General features: G+C 49.2%; 1 protein-coding gene across 1 annotated transcript in view; it reads left to right on the forward strand.

Annotated features, from left to right (window-relative positions):
- The window catches only part of LOC119251061 (golgin subfamily A member 2-like), a 111,685-nt gene that overhangs the window by 34,463 nt on the left and 62,130 nt on the right, over positions 1–15,092 (forward strand). The window contains 2 exon segments of the mRNA XM_037518565.2: positions 5,011–5,190; positions 11,245–11,319. Coding sequence (XP_037374462.2) covers positions 5,011–5,190; positions 11,245–11,319 — 255 coding nt within the window.

The raw sequence follows: 15,092 nt of genomic DNA on the forward strand, positions 1-15,092 counted from the left end.
GCTTTCCAATCCTCAGATGTGGAGGAAATTTCTAATTCTCTTTGCTCCTCAATTGATCTATATAGCCAACATCTGTATCAATAATAAAGAAAATCCTTGAATTTCCTCAAATTATGTCCTGGAAAATGTTCCTCAAATTATGTCCCCTGCAGTTATTTCTTTGTTTTCCTTTCCTTTCCAGTCTGATTTGGCTAATTTTAATGCCATTCCAATAGGCAACAGCGATAGAGAAAGAAATAGATGAGATAGTAATACATCACTCCTTAAGTCTTGTAGCCCTAGGAAAATCAAGTGTCCTCCACGGTGGCAAAAAGAGGAGATGATTTCCTGATGCAGGAGCACTCACAATGTAATTCGAAACGCAGGGTTGCATTGCCATGGGTTTGATCCCTAGCACATTTTGGAATTGGGCCCGAGTCCTGTTTCATAAGCCTATATAACTAACCTGGACCCGGGTTCCAAGGAGGAACATGGATTTGTGGCTCATGCATGCACACTTCTCTGCCCCACTGGGGGCATATTGTGGCACCACCCTTGTAGAGACTTGGGCCCAAGACCTGTTTCCTGTGGTTTCCTGAGGTGAGGTTCCCCAAACTGTATTTGCATGGAATAGCTGTGAGCCATCCTCAAACTTCCATAATGGAGTTTCCCTTCATGTATTTAAGTTGTATTCTGTTGTATAGTGATTTGTGGACTAGACAATGTAGCAGAAGTACACTGAAACAAGTTGATTAAGAGTTGATAAATGAATGTAATGTCACAGAATTAGCTGACTGATTTATTCTCAAAATGTTTACACTTCAGTTAGTTTATGCTTTAGTTTGAGTTACCATGTTTATCCCTTCATCATAATGCTCTGTACTATTCTCATTTAAAGGCTTTTCTCATTTAGTTTCTCATTTAAAGGCTTTTCTCCTTGATCTGCTTTGCAGACTTTCCAAACAAAGACTGCCACCTCTTTCCAATGTATTTTTTTAAGCATAGAAGAATTGGGGTGTAGACCAGAGGTGCAGTGGTTGAGAGGATTCACCAAAGTGGGGAGCAGAACAGGCAGATGTACTGAAATACACTGCTAAAGGGAGCAGCAGGCATGACAGGAGAAGGCTGCTGCACCCTATGTGGCTTAGCTCCCTCGTGGGAAATTGAACTCAGGCCATAGCAGTGACAGAGCTGAGACTTACTCCCTAAGCCACCAGCGAGGCCCCTTTCCCAATAATTTCTCACTGCCATATTGGCCATATAGAATTTAATATAAAATGAATGTCTTTGCTGATCAATGAATCATGTAACAGGCAACTTTTAGATTTAAATTAATTGGTATGCATGGTTGATATGAACAGCTTTTCTAGTTTTTAAGTGACTCTGAAATTGAAAAGAGTCTTTTTGGTAACTGTCAAAGTTAAAATATGAATATATTTAACCTTTCGTTCTTCTTATAACAAAATGGAAAATAGCAAATGGCAGGGTTTCACATGGTAGCCCCGAAGGATAATACTTTTCAGATCTCTTTCATCCATCTCTTTTAATAAATAGCTCTTCATTATCTTTTTATGTTGTAAGTTTGCATAGTGAACCAGATTGCAATGAAATAACAGTCTAATGAAAAACACTATGTTTGATATAGATGTAGGTCATTCTGTGCCCATAAATTTTTTTGTAGGTGATGGAAAATTGGTCTCTAAGTAAGAGAGTTTTGTTTTATTTTCGAGTTAGGCTATAGTTTTGTCTGTGAGAAAACCATTTACTCTCTCTGGTATTACCTTTCTTCTAACTAACTCTTTGTGAGTCATAGTCTCTTCCAGTCCTACCGATATTATTGCAAATAGCACAATTTAATCCAGTGGGGTTTTTTTTAGTAGCTGAGTAGTATTCATGTGTTGTGCGCCGTATCTTAACCAACTCATCTGTTGTTGGACCCTTAGGTTGCTTCCATCACTTTAGTATTGAAAATACTGTTACAATGAACATAGGACTGCACATATCCCTTCATATTAGTGTTTTTGTATACTTCAGAGAGATATCTAAGAATGGGATTGCTGGATCATCAGGTAGAATTATTTTTAGTATTTTCAGAAATATCTATCCTACTTTTCTAGGAAGGGAAACAGTCTACATTTCCACCAACAGTGGAATAAAGACATGGATATAAGTTCTGAAATCACAAAATACACAGAAAAACAAAAATGACTGAGTTCCTTAATCAGCCTTAGAGACGACTTTTGTCAATTGAATTACGTTGGCAAAGGAAATGAAAGCAAATATAAACAAATGGGACAATATTAAACTAAAAAGTTTCTATAGAGTGAAAGAAACCACCATTAAAAAAAGACATTAAACTCATCACCAAAAGAACAAACACCTTTCTTACTGCAGGGTGATTCAGTCATTTCTGCCTCTCTGTGCTCCCCTCTGCAATTGTGCTTTCTCTCAAACTTTGCTGTATGCATCCTGGTCTGTAAATAGAGTTCATATTGTCATTTACTTAAGTATTATAATTTCCATTAAAGAATAATGTTTTCATAGCTTTACAGATACATACATTTTATTAAAAATATCCTTAAGGGTTTCATATCTTGATGTTATCCTAAATGGTATTGAAAATTCAGTTGGTTTCTTTAAATCCTTTGTACAGATCCTATCACCATTTATTATTTCTCTGTTGGATATTTTAAAACTTATTTATATTGCTTTTTTTCCCCTGCCACTGAAAAGTCAGTTTTACCACAACATTCTCTCTATATCCTGATCACTAGAACACTATCAATTCACAAAAGTACAGTGTAGTTTCTCAATTATTAGTCATTGTTTCTTTTGAGTGAATATCATATATAGGCAACCTTGGAAAAAATGATTAACCTCTCTAAATCTCCTTCCTCAGATATTAATACATTTGTAAGTGCACGTATTGATATATGTAATATATATAGAATTAAAACAATGATACTTATACTTCCTGATATTTATCACTATTAAATCACTTTATTTTGGCTAAAGTGTTAAAAGCAACCTAAAAAAAAGTATTCTGAATTTCTAACATTTTTGTTTAGTTTTTAAGCACATTGGTATTGTTATGACCTATTGGATTTGTTAGTTATTCCTTCTCAAAAGAACTATTGGGTATGTAGTATTATTATTTAATGTTATTTTTCTACTAAACTAGACTCCATGACACAATTTTAGCCCCCAAAAAGAAAGACAGGCTGAAAAAGAATCCTGAAATTACCTCTTGAAAATTTTAGAATTTAAACCTTACTAGTTCACTCCAACACTAGTAACTGTGCCTCCTTTTTTTTTTTTAAATTTTTTTAAAGATTTATTTTATTTATACAAGCACTGGGGTGCAGGCCAGATGCGCGGGAGGGTGAGAGGATTCCCCAGAGACAGAGCCGGGAACAGAACAGGCAGACTGACTGAAATCCACGGCTGAGGGGAGCAGCGGGCGCGGCAGGAGGGGTCTGCGCGCCACGTGGGCCCTCGCGGGCGCGGCAGAGGCTGTGGACAGCTCCCCAGCGCGCGCCCAACCGCCTGCGCCCCCTGTTTGCTGTTCTCCCCACAGTGTGAGCGCGACAGTAAAGTATCTGCACAAGGCAGGGCCAGGATGGGGGCGCCTGGAAAAGCCAAAACCCAGGACGGGATTGCTCAGGACAAATGAAAGGGCCTCTCGGGCATTCCAAGGGTTGCCGTTAAGCGGCAGCTTTTTCGTTAAGGCTGAGAAACCGCTGGGGGTTCCCTCTGCCAATGGCTGTGGCCTCTGGCTCTGACGCCACAAAGAACCCTTGTGACGGCACCGGCACCGCCTCCATCAGGCCCGCCCGGACTGCGCCTGTGTCCTCAGGAGCCGGGAAGCTCTGGACAGTGACCTGTGCACTCCGGACGCCAACAGAGAGAGTGAGAGCGAGTTTTGTGGTATTTGGTTTTCTTTTGGTTCATTTATTTAGTTATTTGTTTAGGCTATTTATTTTAGTTACTTTATTTTTCTTTGTTTTTTTCCATTATTTTCCTTGATTTTTTTGTATTTGCTTATACTTTTTCTACTTTTTCTTTTTCCTTTTATTTCCTTGTTTTTTTATTTTCCTTTATTGTTTTGTTATTGGCTTTTATTTTTTTTCTTTATTCTTTTCTTTATTTTCTTACTTCATTTTTTAGTTTTTTGATTTTTATTTTTCGAATGATCTCCCCCATTTTCCCTTCTGTTCTTGTTTCATTGTTTGTTCTTTCTTCCCCTTTGTCGTTTCTCTGGGTTTTTATTTTGGTTTGTTTGTTTGTTTTCAGGTTTTAGTTTCTAATTGTTGTTTGTTCTGTTGTTTGTTCAATTGGTCTTTGTTGTTCTGTTTTATTCTTAAATTTAGTGGTTAGTTTTTAATTAGTTTGTTTTTAATCATATTTTTACATTTACATCTCATTTGTCATTTTTTGTTTGTGTAGTTTCATTTATTTGTAGTGTAGTTAGTATTGCTAGTAAGCTGAGTGAAGTTAGTATTGGTAGAGTTAAGTTGGCATTGTTAGTATTTAGTGAGGTTAGTGAATACTTTTTGAGTACTATTAATACTAGATTAATAGTACAATTGTTAATATCGTAGGAGAGTCAGCTGTCAGCGGAGGTAGCGCGAGGGCTGTGAGCACAGTAAAGGCTGGTGAGGGTAGTCAGCGTAGTCCAAGTGCATAGGCGCTATGTCCCAGTGACGTCAAGGGAAAAACTACCTGGCGCTGTGGGAGCTGGGGCGGGGCTCCCATGCCAAGGTGACACTGGCGCTGCACGCGCTCACGGGCACTAAGGTGCTCATCAGGGGCGTCCGCAAGTCCGAGCTGCCGGACCTCCGCCTCCTGGCCCGCGAGATGGGGTGCATGAAGGCCCTTCACCACCGCAACATCGTGGAGCTCTTCCAGGTGGTGGACACCGGGCCGGAGCTGCAGCTCGTCATGGAGTACGTGCAGGGGGAAGACCTGTAGGACTACCTGAGCAGGCGTGGGCCCCTGGAGGAGAGCGAGGCCCGCCCGCTCTTTCAGCAGATCCTCGCGGACCTCAGCTACTGCCATGCCAAAGGCATCGCGCACCGGGATGTGAGGCCCAAGAACATTCTGCTGACCGGAGAGGGAAAAGTCAAACTGGCGGACTTTGAGCTCAGCATCCAGGACTTCACCCGGGCGCTGAGCACGTGCTGCTGTCGCCCAGAATACAGCGCCCCCGAGGTCTATCTTGGCCAGCAGTACAACGGCCCCAAGGTGGACGTGTGGAGCCTGGGCGTCATGCTCTACCAAATGGTGACCGGCACACTGCCCTTCAGGGGGCCCAACCTCGGGGCGATCAGGGTGCGCGTCCTGGGCGGGTGGGTCCAGCTGCCCAACTACCTCATGGTGCAGTGCCAGGACCTGCTGGACAAAATGTTGGCACGGGACCCCTGGAGGCGCAGCACCCTGGAGAGCATCCAGCAGCACGCCTGGGTAGCAGAAACTAGCAAGGAACTCCTGCCCTTCAGCGAGCCGTGGCTCAGCCCCCAGGACCCGGCCATAACCAAAGTTATGGAGCGCCTGGGCTACGAGAGGCAGGAAATTCGGGAGGCCATTGACGCTAACAAGTATGATGAGGTCATGGCCACCTACCTGATCCTCCGCTCCAGGAAGCAGGAGGGGGAGGAGGACTATGAGGAGGAGTGGGAGCAGCGGCCCAGGCGCGTCACCTTCCGGGTGCCAAAGTGCGTCACCTTCCGGGACGCCGGTGACCCCGATTCCAAGGACTGCCCCCCGCAGCCTGAGGTTTCGGGGAATACCCCAAGGCCGGGTATCCTGCGAAAGCACCCAGTGCAAAAGAGCAGAAAGGATGCCCCCCCCGCAGCCTGAGATTTTGGGGAATACATGAAGGCCAGGTATCCTGCGAAAGCAGGAAGTCCAAAAGAGGGGAAAGGATGACACGCCGGTCAACAGGGTCATCTCCGCCACAGTCCCTGAGCTGGAGGATGCTCAGAAGCATACCACCTCCGCAGGGCCAGGCCCCCTGTTAGAGGATGCCCCGATGGGCAGACCCTCCGCACTAGGCCCAGTGCTGGAGGATGCCTGGGAGGACACCAGCACCTCAGTGGCCGGACCCCAGCAGGAGGACGCTGGGGAGCACAACAGCACCTCGGTGTCAGTCCTCCAGCTGGAGGATGCAGGGGAGCACGGCAGCACCACTGAGACAGGCCCCCAGCTGGAGAGGGACCAGGAAAGCAGGGCCAACATAATCAGTCCAGCTCCCCAGCCCTCCAGCACCACCCTAAGACCTCCCCCAATACGTGGCTGGCCTACCAGTGCAGTGGCCCCTTCAGCAATCATCAGGGCCAGAGACAGGGTATTAGAAATTATCCTGAAATTTTGTTGCTGCTGTGCAGCATTCGAATTGCCAGGCAACAAAGATTAAAAATAACACCACACCAGGCAAAAAGCCTCCCCACCCCCAAAGCACAACCACTCAGTGGCCATGATGAACAGGAGGTGTACTCTGGAGAGGCTCGGGGGCTGGGCCCAGTCACAGGGGCCAGGAGCAGCATGAGACCCACGGGACTGCAGCACAGAAATCTGGGCAAAACCGATGTCCCTGGAGCACAGATGTCCCTGAAGCAGAGCAGGTGAAGGGCCAGGAGGGCCACGGAACTGGTGAAACACCTGGAGGGGAGCAGAGCAGGTGAGTGGTGAGGTGTGGAGGGGTTTGGGAGAGCTGAGCAGGTACAGGGACCCAGGAGGGATATGAGGCTGTGTGGGTGGCCCCAGGGCCAGAGGCGGGAAACCCTGGGCCTCTCTCCCACATTATAGGCTCAGTTCCCTGAGGACCATAGTGCCCCCTTGCTGGGAGAGACTTGTTGCTCTATCCTGGGCACAGGGATGGCATAGAGGATGCAGGAGCTCTTGCAAAGACTTGGGTCCAGGTGGTAAAACGCGCAGATTGCAAGGAGCAGATAGAGAGGCTCTCCAGCTCCCCTTAAGAAAGACTCAGGGACCAGTATATTAGAATCCAAACAGGACTCTTCAAGGCGGACAGAGTTTATTCACAGACCAGCCCTACTCCACCACGACCTGCTCAGCTGGAAAATCCGCATATCTTCCTACACCAATCTCAGTTCTGCAGTGAGCACGCCTAGGTGTTCCAGTGTCATCTCAAGCTTTTGCAGCTTGGGATTCTTACACAGTGTCAACCCACCTGGAATTTCCGCTTTTAAAAATCCTCTCCAGAAGGTCACCCACCCCTCCTCCTCCCTGGATTCAAACACGGCAGGGTGACCTTAGCCAAATTGGAAATATAATATCGCACCATTCTCTGCCAATTAAGTCACTGGGTACAGGAACGAAAAGCTACAGGGGCTATCTACCTTAAATTTGTGTTTTTTCATCATTGTTTAGATGTTGTTCAATTTCCTTATAAAACTAAGGTTTTGCTAAGTCTGGTAAATGCAAGTGAGGTGAGGTATTTGTGTTTGAAAAAAGAAATGTATGGAAGAGGGATATTCCGAAGGGCCTTAAGATAATGTAAAGCAGGATGGGTAAAATGAAATGGCATTAGAAAGAAAGCAAGCAAAAGAAAGTGTTGAAGGTCTAAGAGAGATTTTGGTGAGAAATCATGTGTACTAAGGTGTCTCCCCCTCCTCCAACACATTCATGGGCTTGCTCATCTGACCAGCAAAGCCCCCTCTGATCGATACTACGTCAGCCGAAGCTGGGGCCAGGACATCCAAATGTGGACCAACTCTCCCTTAATGCCATGGATCCTGCCCCTAGTAGGCCCAGTGATCATGATTATGCTTTTCTTTGTTTCTACACCCTGTTTTCTCTGCTTTATCCAGACAAAGCTCTCTGAGATGAGCCTTCGCTCTCCCAGACCTGGGAAAGCCATTCCTGTTATTGACAGATGAGCAACAGGGCATTGCTCTAGGGGTTCTGGGCAACCTGGGCTGTCCAGCGACCAGTTGCTTATTTCTCTAAACAAACGGATCCCACTGTAAGAGGATGGCAGCTCTGCCTGCACGCACTTGCGGCAGCTGCTCGTCTCACTAGACAGGCCTTAAAACCCACACTGGGCCAACATGTAAACGTTAGTTCTCCACATCGGCTCCAGTACTTACTCACTCACCAGGCTCTCTCCCTTCCATCACCCTCTTGTCTGTTAGATTCTACTCTGTCAAAGACCCTCTCATCTCCCTCTCCCAACCCTCGACTCTCCATCCTGCCAGGCCTCACGGGTGTTCCACTCCCTAATGCAGATAACACCCTCTTCTCACTATGGTGGACACCATCACCAGTTGGACAATGGACCTGCCTTTATCTCAAAGATTACTCCACAGGTCTCCTTCCTGGGCATCACCTGGAAACTAAACATTCCCTCCTGACTGCAATCCTCTGGTAAGGTAGAATGGGTAATTGGTCTTACCAGAGACCACCTAACCAGACTCTCCACTGAGCTGCGCAAATCCTGGGTGGAGCTGCTCCACTGGCTTTAATGCACCTCCGAGCCACTACCTGTGGCCCCTTGTTCCTGAGCCCCCTTGAACCGATGTATGGCAAACCTCCTCTTACTAACCATGAACTCCCCATCCAACCTACGCCATTAGCTGGACATTTTTCATACTTCTCTTTGCTCAGACAGCTGCTCCAAGAACACGCAGACCGTTGTCTGCCACAACCTGTGACTGTCCCTTGATGCACCTGTCAACCTACTGTACCCTGGAGACCAGGTTCTTCTGAAAGCCATCTCTCCAAAATCACTTCCGCCAAAGTGGATGGGTCCACACACGATCTTCCTGACTACACCAATGGCTGTCAAGGTCTTGGGCAACACGTCCTGGCATCAGCTGTCCAGTGTCAAACCGGTCCCTGTGGACAAGCAGTATGTATGCGAGCACATGGGCCCAACTCGGGTATGCATCAATGTGTCCCTGGTCCACATCCCACTCTGCCTATAAAGTAGAGGCCCTCTGATTCTCCTTCCTCTGTTTCTTTTTTTTTTTTAAAGATTTATTTATGCAAGCACTGGGTACAGTCAGAAGCACAGGAGGGTGAGAGAACTCACCAGAGACAAAGCGAAAAGCAGAACAGGCAGACTTGACGAAGCACACTGCTGAGGGGAGCAGTGGGCGGCAGGAGAGGTCTGCCTGCCATGTGGGACCCTCGCCTTGAGGCCAGGGATTGAACTGGTGCTGTAGAGGTTACGGGCAGCTTCACAACCCAGCGCTCAACCGCCAACCTCTGCACCACCGGGGAGGCCCCTCTCCTTCCTCTGTTTCTAATCCCATCTCTTCTAGCCACTTTCCGTTCTTCTGTCTATGCCCAGCAATTCCAGATCAGCACAGCCTCGGGCAAAGTATTACCACTCATAGGGCTTCTTATCTTAATCTCCTCATTTTTTCTTTTTGCCCCATGCTTACTCTGTTTCATCCAACACAGGATCCAAAAACTGTCCCATACCACCTTTAACCAACTCCTTCTCCACCCATATCCTCGCGTCCCTGCAAAGACTGTCTCATAACCAGGCCTGAGCCCCCACCCTGGTCTTCGCCCCCGTCCAGCAGGAAGTAGCCAAAGAAAGAACCGTCGCCCCTTTTCCTATCAACAAAAGGCTGGTATGAAAGGCCAGGAATGGGGAAGCCCACATACAAACAACAAGATGGTCCTGACACCAATACCCTTGATTCCATCAAACCGAAACTGAAGCCATAAGCAGGAGAAAACAACTCGGCTCCATGAAAAAACAACTTTGTTTCCCCTAAACCAGTTTCCCCCCCTGCCAAGCCAGTTTTCCTGCCTAACCTCTCCTCACCCTATGAAATGACATCTCCCCCCAACAATGGGCGCGACATCAGGGACCCCCACCTTGGGTCCATGAAGCTCACCCAGGGGCACAGTGAATTTCCCCTTCCTTTGAGAAAGTTTGGCCTGGCTCCCCTTTTCTTTACTGCACCAAACCTTTCATCTTGGTGCCCGAAACCCGGAAGGCTGTGTCCCCTGGCGCCTGAGCCGCCTTCCCATCCCTGGGACCTCTCCTCTCAAACGCCTCACACCCACCACTGGCCTTGATCCTTGGGGTGAGTCACCTGCCTGACCCTCCTTCCTGGGAGGCCCTCACCCCTGGTTACCTGGCTCCTGTCCTCACCCCCCCATCCTGGTCGACTGGTCCATAAACCGCGGACCTACGCCAGTCGACCCCCATTGCTCCTGGTTCTGGATTTGGGGACGCCCGTCCAGTCCAGGTGTCCCAGTCCGGCAACAACCGAGCAGTGGAGACGTCCCCCTCGCTCGCCTGCCCCCATTCCAAAGGCCAGGACCCGGTCGTTCGGCGCCGCAATTCAGGGCCTGTGCCCCATAGGTCAGATCAGGTCGTGGGATGCTGCGGTCCTGAGTCTGTACCCCCATTCATTGGGGAGAGGAGCCAACTTAGCCATGGGGTCCACACATTCCAAGCCGAGCCTGGCCACCCCTCTGGGATGCCTTCTCTCAAACCTCGATCCTCTGGGACTCAGGCCAGATCTGCGCCTCAGCGTCTCGTCTTCTCCTGCAACACTGCACAGCCATTGGAGAATGGCTCTCACTGGCCGGGACATAGCACTTTCCATTTCATGGTCCTTGCAGACTTAAACAGTCTCTGTCACTGCAATGGAACATGGTCAGAGATCCCTCATGTCCAGTTGCTTTCTTGTGCGCTCCCGTCCCTCCCTCCTGAAAACCAGTTGTACTTTCCAAATCTCCAGACTCCTCTCACTCTTCGCCCTCTCCGGACCCCTCTTCTGCATTCTCTAATCCTCTAGTTTTTCAGTCTTCACCTCCTTCAGCTCCCCAGTCCTGCCCCCCCTTTCACCTCCCAGCCACCACACCTGCTCTCACATTCGTCCTCTTTGTCCCCTTAGGGAGGTTGTGGGGACCGAAGGAGTAGCTGGAGTCCATGATCCTTCCCCTCTGTCTGATCTCTCCCAGATTGAAAAGCCTCTCAGCTCTTTGACTAACCACCCCACTACCTACACCAAAGAATTCGTTAACTTACCTAAGTTTACACCTATAACCTTCGGTGTCATGATTACACGTTATCCTCTCTTCCACCCTGACCTCTAATCAAAGAGAACATGTTTTTCAGTTTGCTCGAGGCCACGCAGATCAGGTCCACTTCACTGACACAACCATGCCCCAGGCCCTGAAGCAGGTCCCCGCCAGGAGCCTGGCTGGGAATCCCAGACTGACACTGTCGCGGGTCGCGGGGGCAGGGCTCGCTGAGACGCTTCATCCTCTTAGCCGGGCTCCAAGCAGCAGCTGGTCTCCAAGGCGGTTAATTTTGACACGCTGCCGGAGATCACCCAATTCCACCCCGTACGGAGGAGTACAGTGACTACAAACAACGCTGAAGAGCATGTGACTGCTAAATCTGTTCATAAACCTACCTGGGATGGGTTGTTTGCATTACAACTGGTGTAGACGGAAGCACGGTTCAAAGCAGGACGGCTCTACACAGACGAAACCCTTTGGAACCTGGGGAGGGATTGCCGGGTGGCTGGCCACGAGCAGATGGTACTCGATGGCCGACCTCCTCGCCCTGTGGGCACCTCCCCAGGAGTGGCCAGAGGTAGATGGATCGGCAGGGCAGTTGGAACAGGCCCTGTATGAAATAGAAGAAACCCTGAATGCATGCAGTGCCCGCAAGGCGGCAGGAGCCGTGGGATGGGTGTTTCTCACAGCTCTGTAAGAGTCCAGGCAAAAAGAGCAATCTAGAATCTAGCAAGTATGGGATGAGATGTGGGAAGAGATGTAGAAACTGCAACAATGTTTGAGGATTCTGGAGGAAGAAGTTCGGAGAAACCAACCCACTGTTCTGGAGATGCCAGACTCCGTCTCAGGAAGGAAGGAGAGGGAGGCTGGCCCTTTGCCCGAATCGCAGCCAGTAGTGGGAAAACAACCTGCGACTCCAGAGATGCCAGACCCCTCCTCAGAAGAGGAGGAGAGGGAGGCTGGCCCTTTGCCCGAGTCCCAACTGGCGATGGCAAACCAACCTGTGACCCCGGAGATGCCGGACTCCTCTGGAGAGGAGGAGGAGGCTGGTCCCATGCTCCGGGCCCACCTGGTGGTGACTCAGAAATGAAGTGGCCCCAGGGGGCCCCAAGTGGCCCTCATGGCCCCGGGGGGAGGGGGGTCAGTCTGCTGGACCACCACAAATGGCAGAATTTACTACCTATCGACCATACACCCAGGTGGAACTGGTGGACTGGGCAAACAGTTCCACCAGAAACCAGGGGAACCCTTGGCAGCCTGGCTGCTACGTTTATGGGACCTGGGGGTGGATGGGATTATTTGCACAGCAGAAGTGATGGAAAGCCTGGCCTCCATGACTTTACACCGTCCTTGCGACAGAGGGTACAGAATAGCCGGCGGTATGGCCAGGGCGACCACACCTTCCTGGAATGGATAATGGCTGCCATATGGACAGTCTGGGCTTATGCAGGAGACGTGCCAGACACAGTAAGCGGATGGCAGACGTATGACGAGCTGGTACAAGTCCTTCGTGAATTGGGAATGCGGCAGGCCATGTTTAATGTGAATACCTGTGGTCCTGACTACGAGCGTTTCACAGCAGGGCTGAGAGACTTGGTATTAAAGAATGCCCCCTCATCCTCATTTGGATCCCTCATGGCATTTCTAGCACCCCATGTGGGACGTCAGGTACACAACGTCACAACAATGATAGCCAGCTTGGGCAAAGTTGAGATCCGGCACTCTCAAACTCAGAAGGGAATACGGGTAGTTGTTGAAAAGTCAAAAGGAATGCCAAGGAGGGAAAGGAAGCCTCTTGGCATCACAGAACCTATTAAAGTCACCCATAACCAAATGTGGACAGATTTAGTGAGAGCAGGTGTAGACAGCAGTAAAATACACGCACAGTCCAATCTATATTTGTTGGAATTATGGCAGCAGCTGAAAGAAGACCAGAGGTTCATGCCCATGAGAAGGACTGCTGCTCAGGGGGAGCCTGGAAGCTCCAGGCTTCAGGCATGCGCCCTGCGCCTGGAAGATCACTTGCTGCCAACCCCATTCTCTGGTGATGGCCTGATCGCTTTCAAATAGGGTGAGGGCCAAGGAACCTGTCCACAGGGGACTGGCGGGGACCGGAGGCCACATGTGGAGCTTGCCATCCACTGGTCCCCGACTAACGTGCAAAGCTCTGGCTAAAACTAAAGTTTTAGCTCTGGCAGACACAGAATGTACTCTGCTCTATGGAAATCCAGAAAGATTTCACGGGTCTACTTGTATTGATGGCTATGGAGGCCAGAGTGTCAAGGTGACAGCAGCGAGACTATCTCTGGGGATTGGGCGATTACCCCTGAAAGAGTATAAAGTATATGTATCGTCCACCCTGGAGTACATCCTGGGGGTGGATGTACTCCGTGGCTTATAGCTAGAGACCACAGCCGGAGAGTTTCACCTTAGAGTGCATATGGTAAAGGCAGTGGTGAGAGACATACTAAACTTCTTCCCATACACCTGCCAGTCCCTAGGCGAATGACTAATACCAAGCAATATCGGTTGCCTGGAGGCTACAAGGAAATTATGGGTACAATATCAGAACTGGAGAAAGCGGGCATTGTGTGTACTGCCCACAGCTCCCACAATTTACCGGTGTGGCCGGTGAAGAAGGCCGATGGCTCTTAGTGCATGACGGTGGATTATTGTGAGTTAAATAAGGTAGTTCCCTCTTGCATGCTGCAATACCTTCGGCAGCAGATGTCGTGGATCATCTGCTGGTGCCAATAAATGTCTTTTGCCACTAGGTTGGTACCTCGCCTGGACTAACTTGTGTTCTATTGTATTTTGTGGTTATAGTGTGATGTATACTATTTACTTTTGTGGGCCATGGCTGCATTGTTGATGTTTGCTAAGAAACAAAATTGTCTGTATGTAGATGGTCTGGCAGAAAACCCGAGGGGGTGGATTGTAGGGTAAGGTAAAAAGCATCAGGCTTTTCAGCCCTCCCGCCATTAAATGAGATGACGGAACCCTGCAGGCCTGAACGCAGGCCTGATGGCGGCACCTGGAGTAGGGTGGGGGTGCCTTGTCGAGGGTGGAGAGCAGTGGAGTGTGCGGAGGAGAGCGGCGACTACAAACAACAGCGAGGAACATGTGGCTGCTAGAACCGTTCATAAACCCACCTGGAATAGGTTGGTTGCGTTACAGCGGGGTCCTGGGGTTCACTCTGGGAAAGGTGTCAGCAGACACCTGTCAGTGGCACGCGGCGAGTTTCCCAGGCGAGTTTCTCCACAAGACAGAGACAGTAGTTATATTTAAAGACCAGGTTTATTAGGGAAAGGGAAAGGGGCAGGTTTTGCTGAGAGAGGCCTGCGTGGTTGCAGGCAGGTGGCCTTGACAGGTCACAGGCGGGCAGGAAGCTGCTGCCCTGTGGAGGGAGGGAGTTGGTAAGAAGAAGTACCTGCACATTCACAGGTGGGCAGAGGGAGTGCTGCCCTGAGCCAGTGCAGAGACTTTACAGACACAGTCCTCTTCTGTTTGGGGTGGTCACTCCTTGTGAGCCTTCAGTTGGTTGCTGATTTTGGATAACCACGCAGAATCCAAGAGGGACTGGAGATACCAGGATGGGGAGTGGAGATTCCAGGATGGGCCCAATCTCCAAATCTATCCCCTCAGGTCTGTGCTCCACTCCCTAGAGCATCTGATCCTGCTTGGGTCTCATGCCTTGTGATAAGGCCCTGGTGTCTAAGGGTCATGACCTCTACAGCTGAGTTAATGGTCATGCTATTTCCCTCTATCCCTACCTCCTTGTGAGTCAGGTTCTTGTCTTAGGGCACCTCCTTTCCAGTCTTTCTAGTCTGTCTGCCATCAAGGCATGCCTATTATATTTTGTGAGGAGGGGAAGGTGATCCAGAATGCTGGGTGAGTACAGAGTAAGTGGCTCCTATAGCAATCAGAAAATTAATATCTTACCTGTGACATCCAGGGTTACCCTAGGCTCAACCACAGAAACCATGTCATTGGGGAGCTGGCGACATCCTTGGGCCCTGTCACTTGTCATCCAGGAGGTGTCAGTAGTCAGTCTGTTACAGGGCAGGGAGAGGGGCACCCCAGAACCCCCAAAGCTG

Source organism: Talpa occidentalis, unplaced genomic scaffold (assembly GCF_014898055.3).
Source record: "Talpa occidentalis isolate TD23 unplaced genomic scaffold, MPIMG_talOcc4v2.1 talOcc4.2, whole genome shotgun sequence".
Taxonomy (NCBI): Eukaryota; Metazoa; Chordata; class Mammalia; order Eulipotyphla; family Talpidae; genus Talpa; species Talpa occidentalis.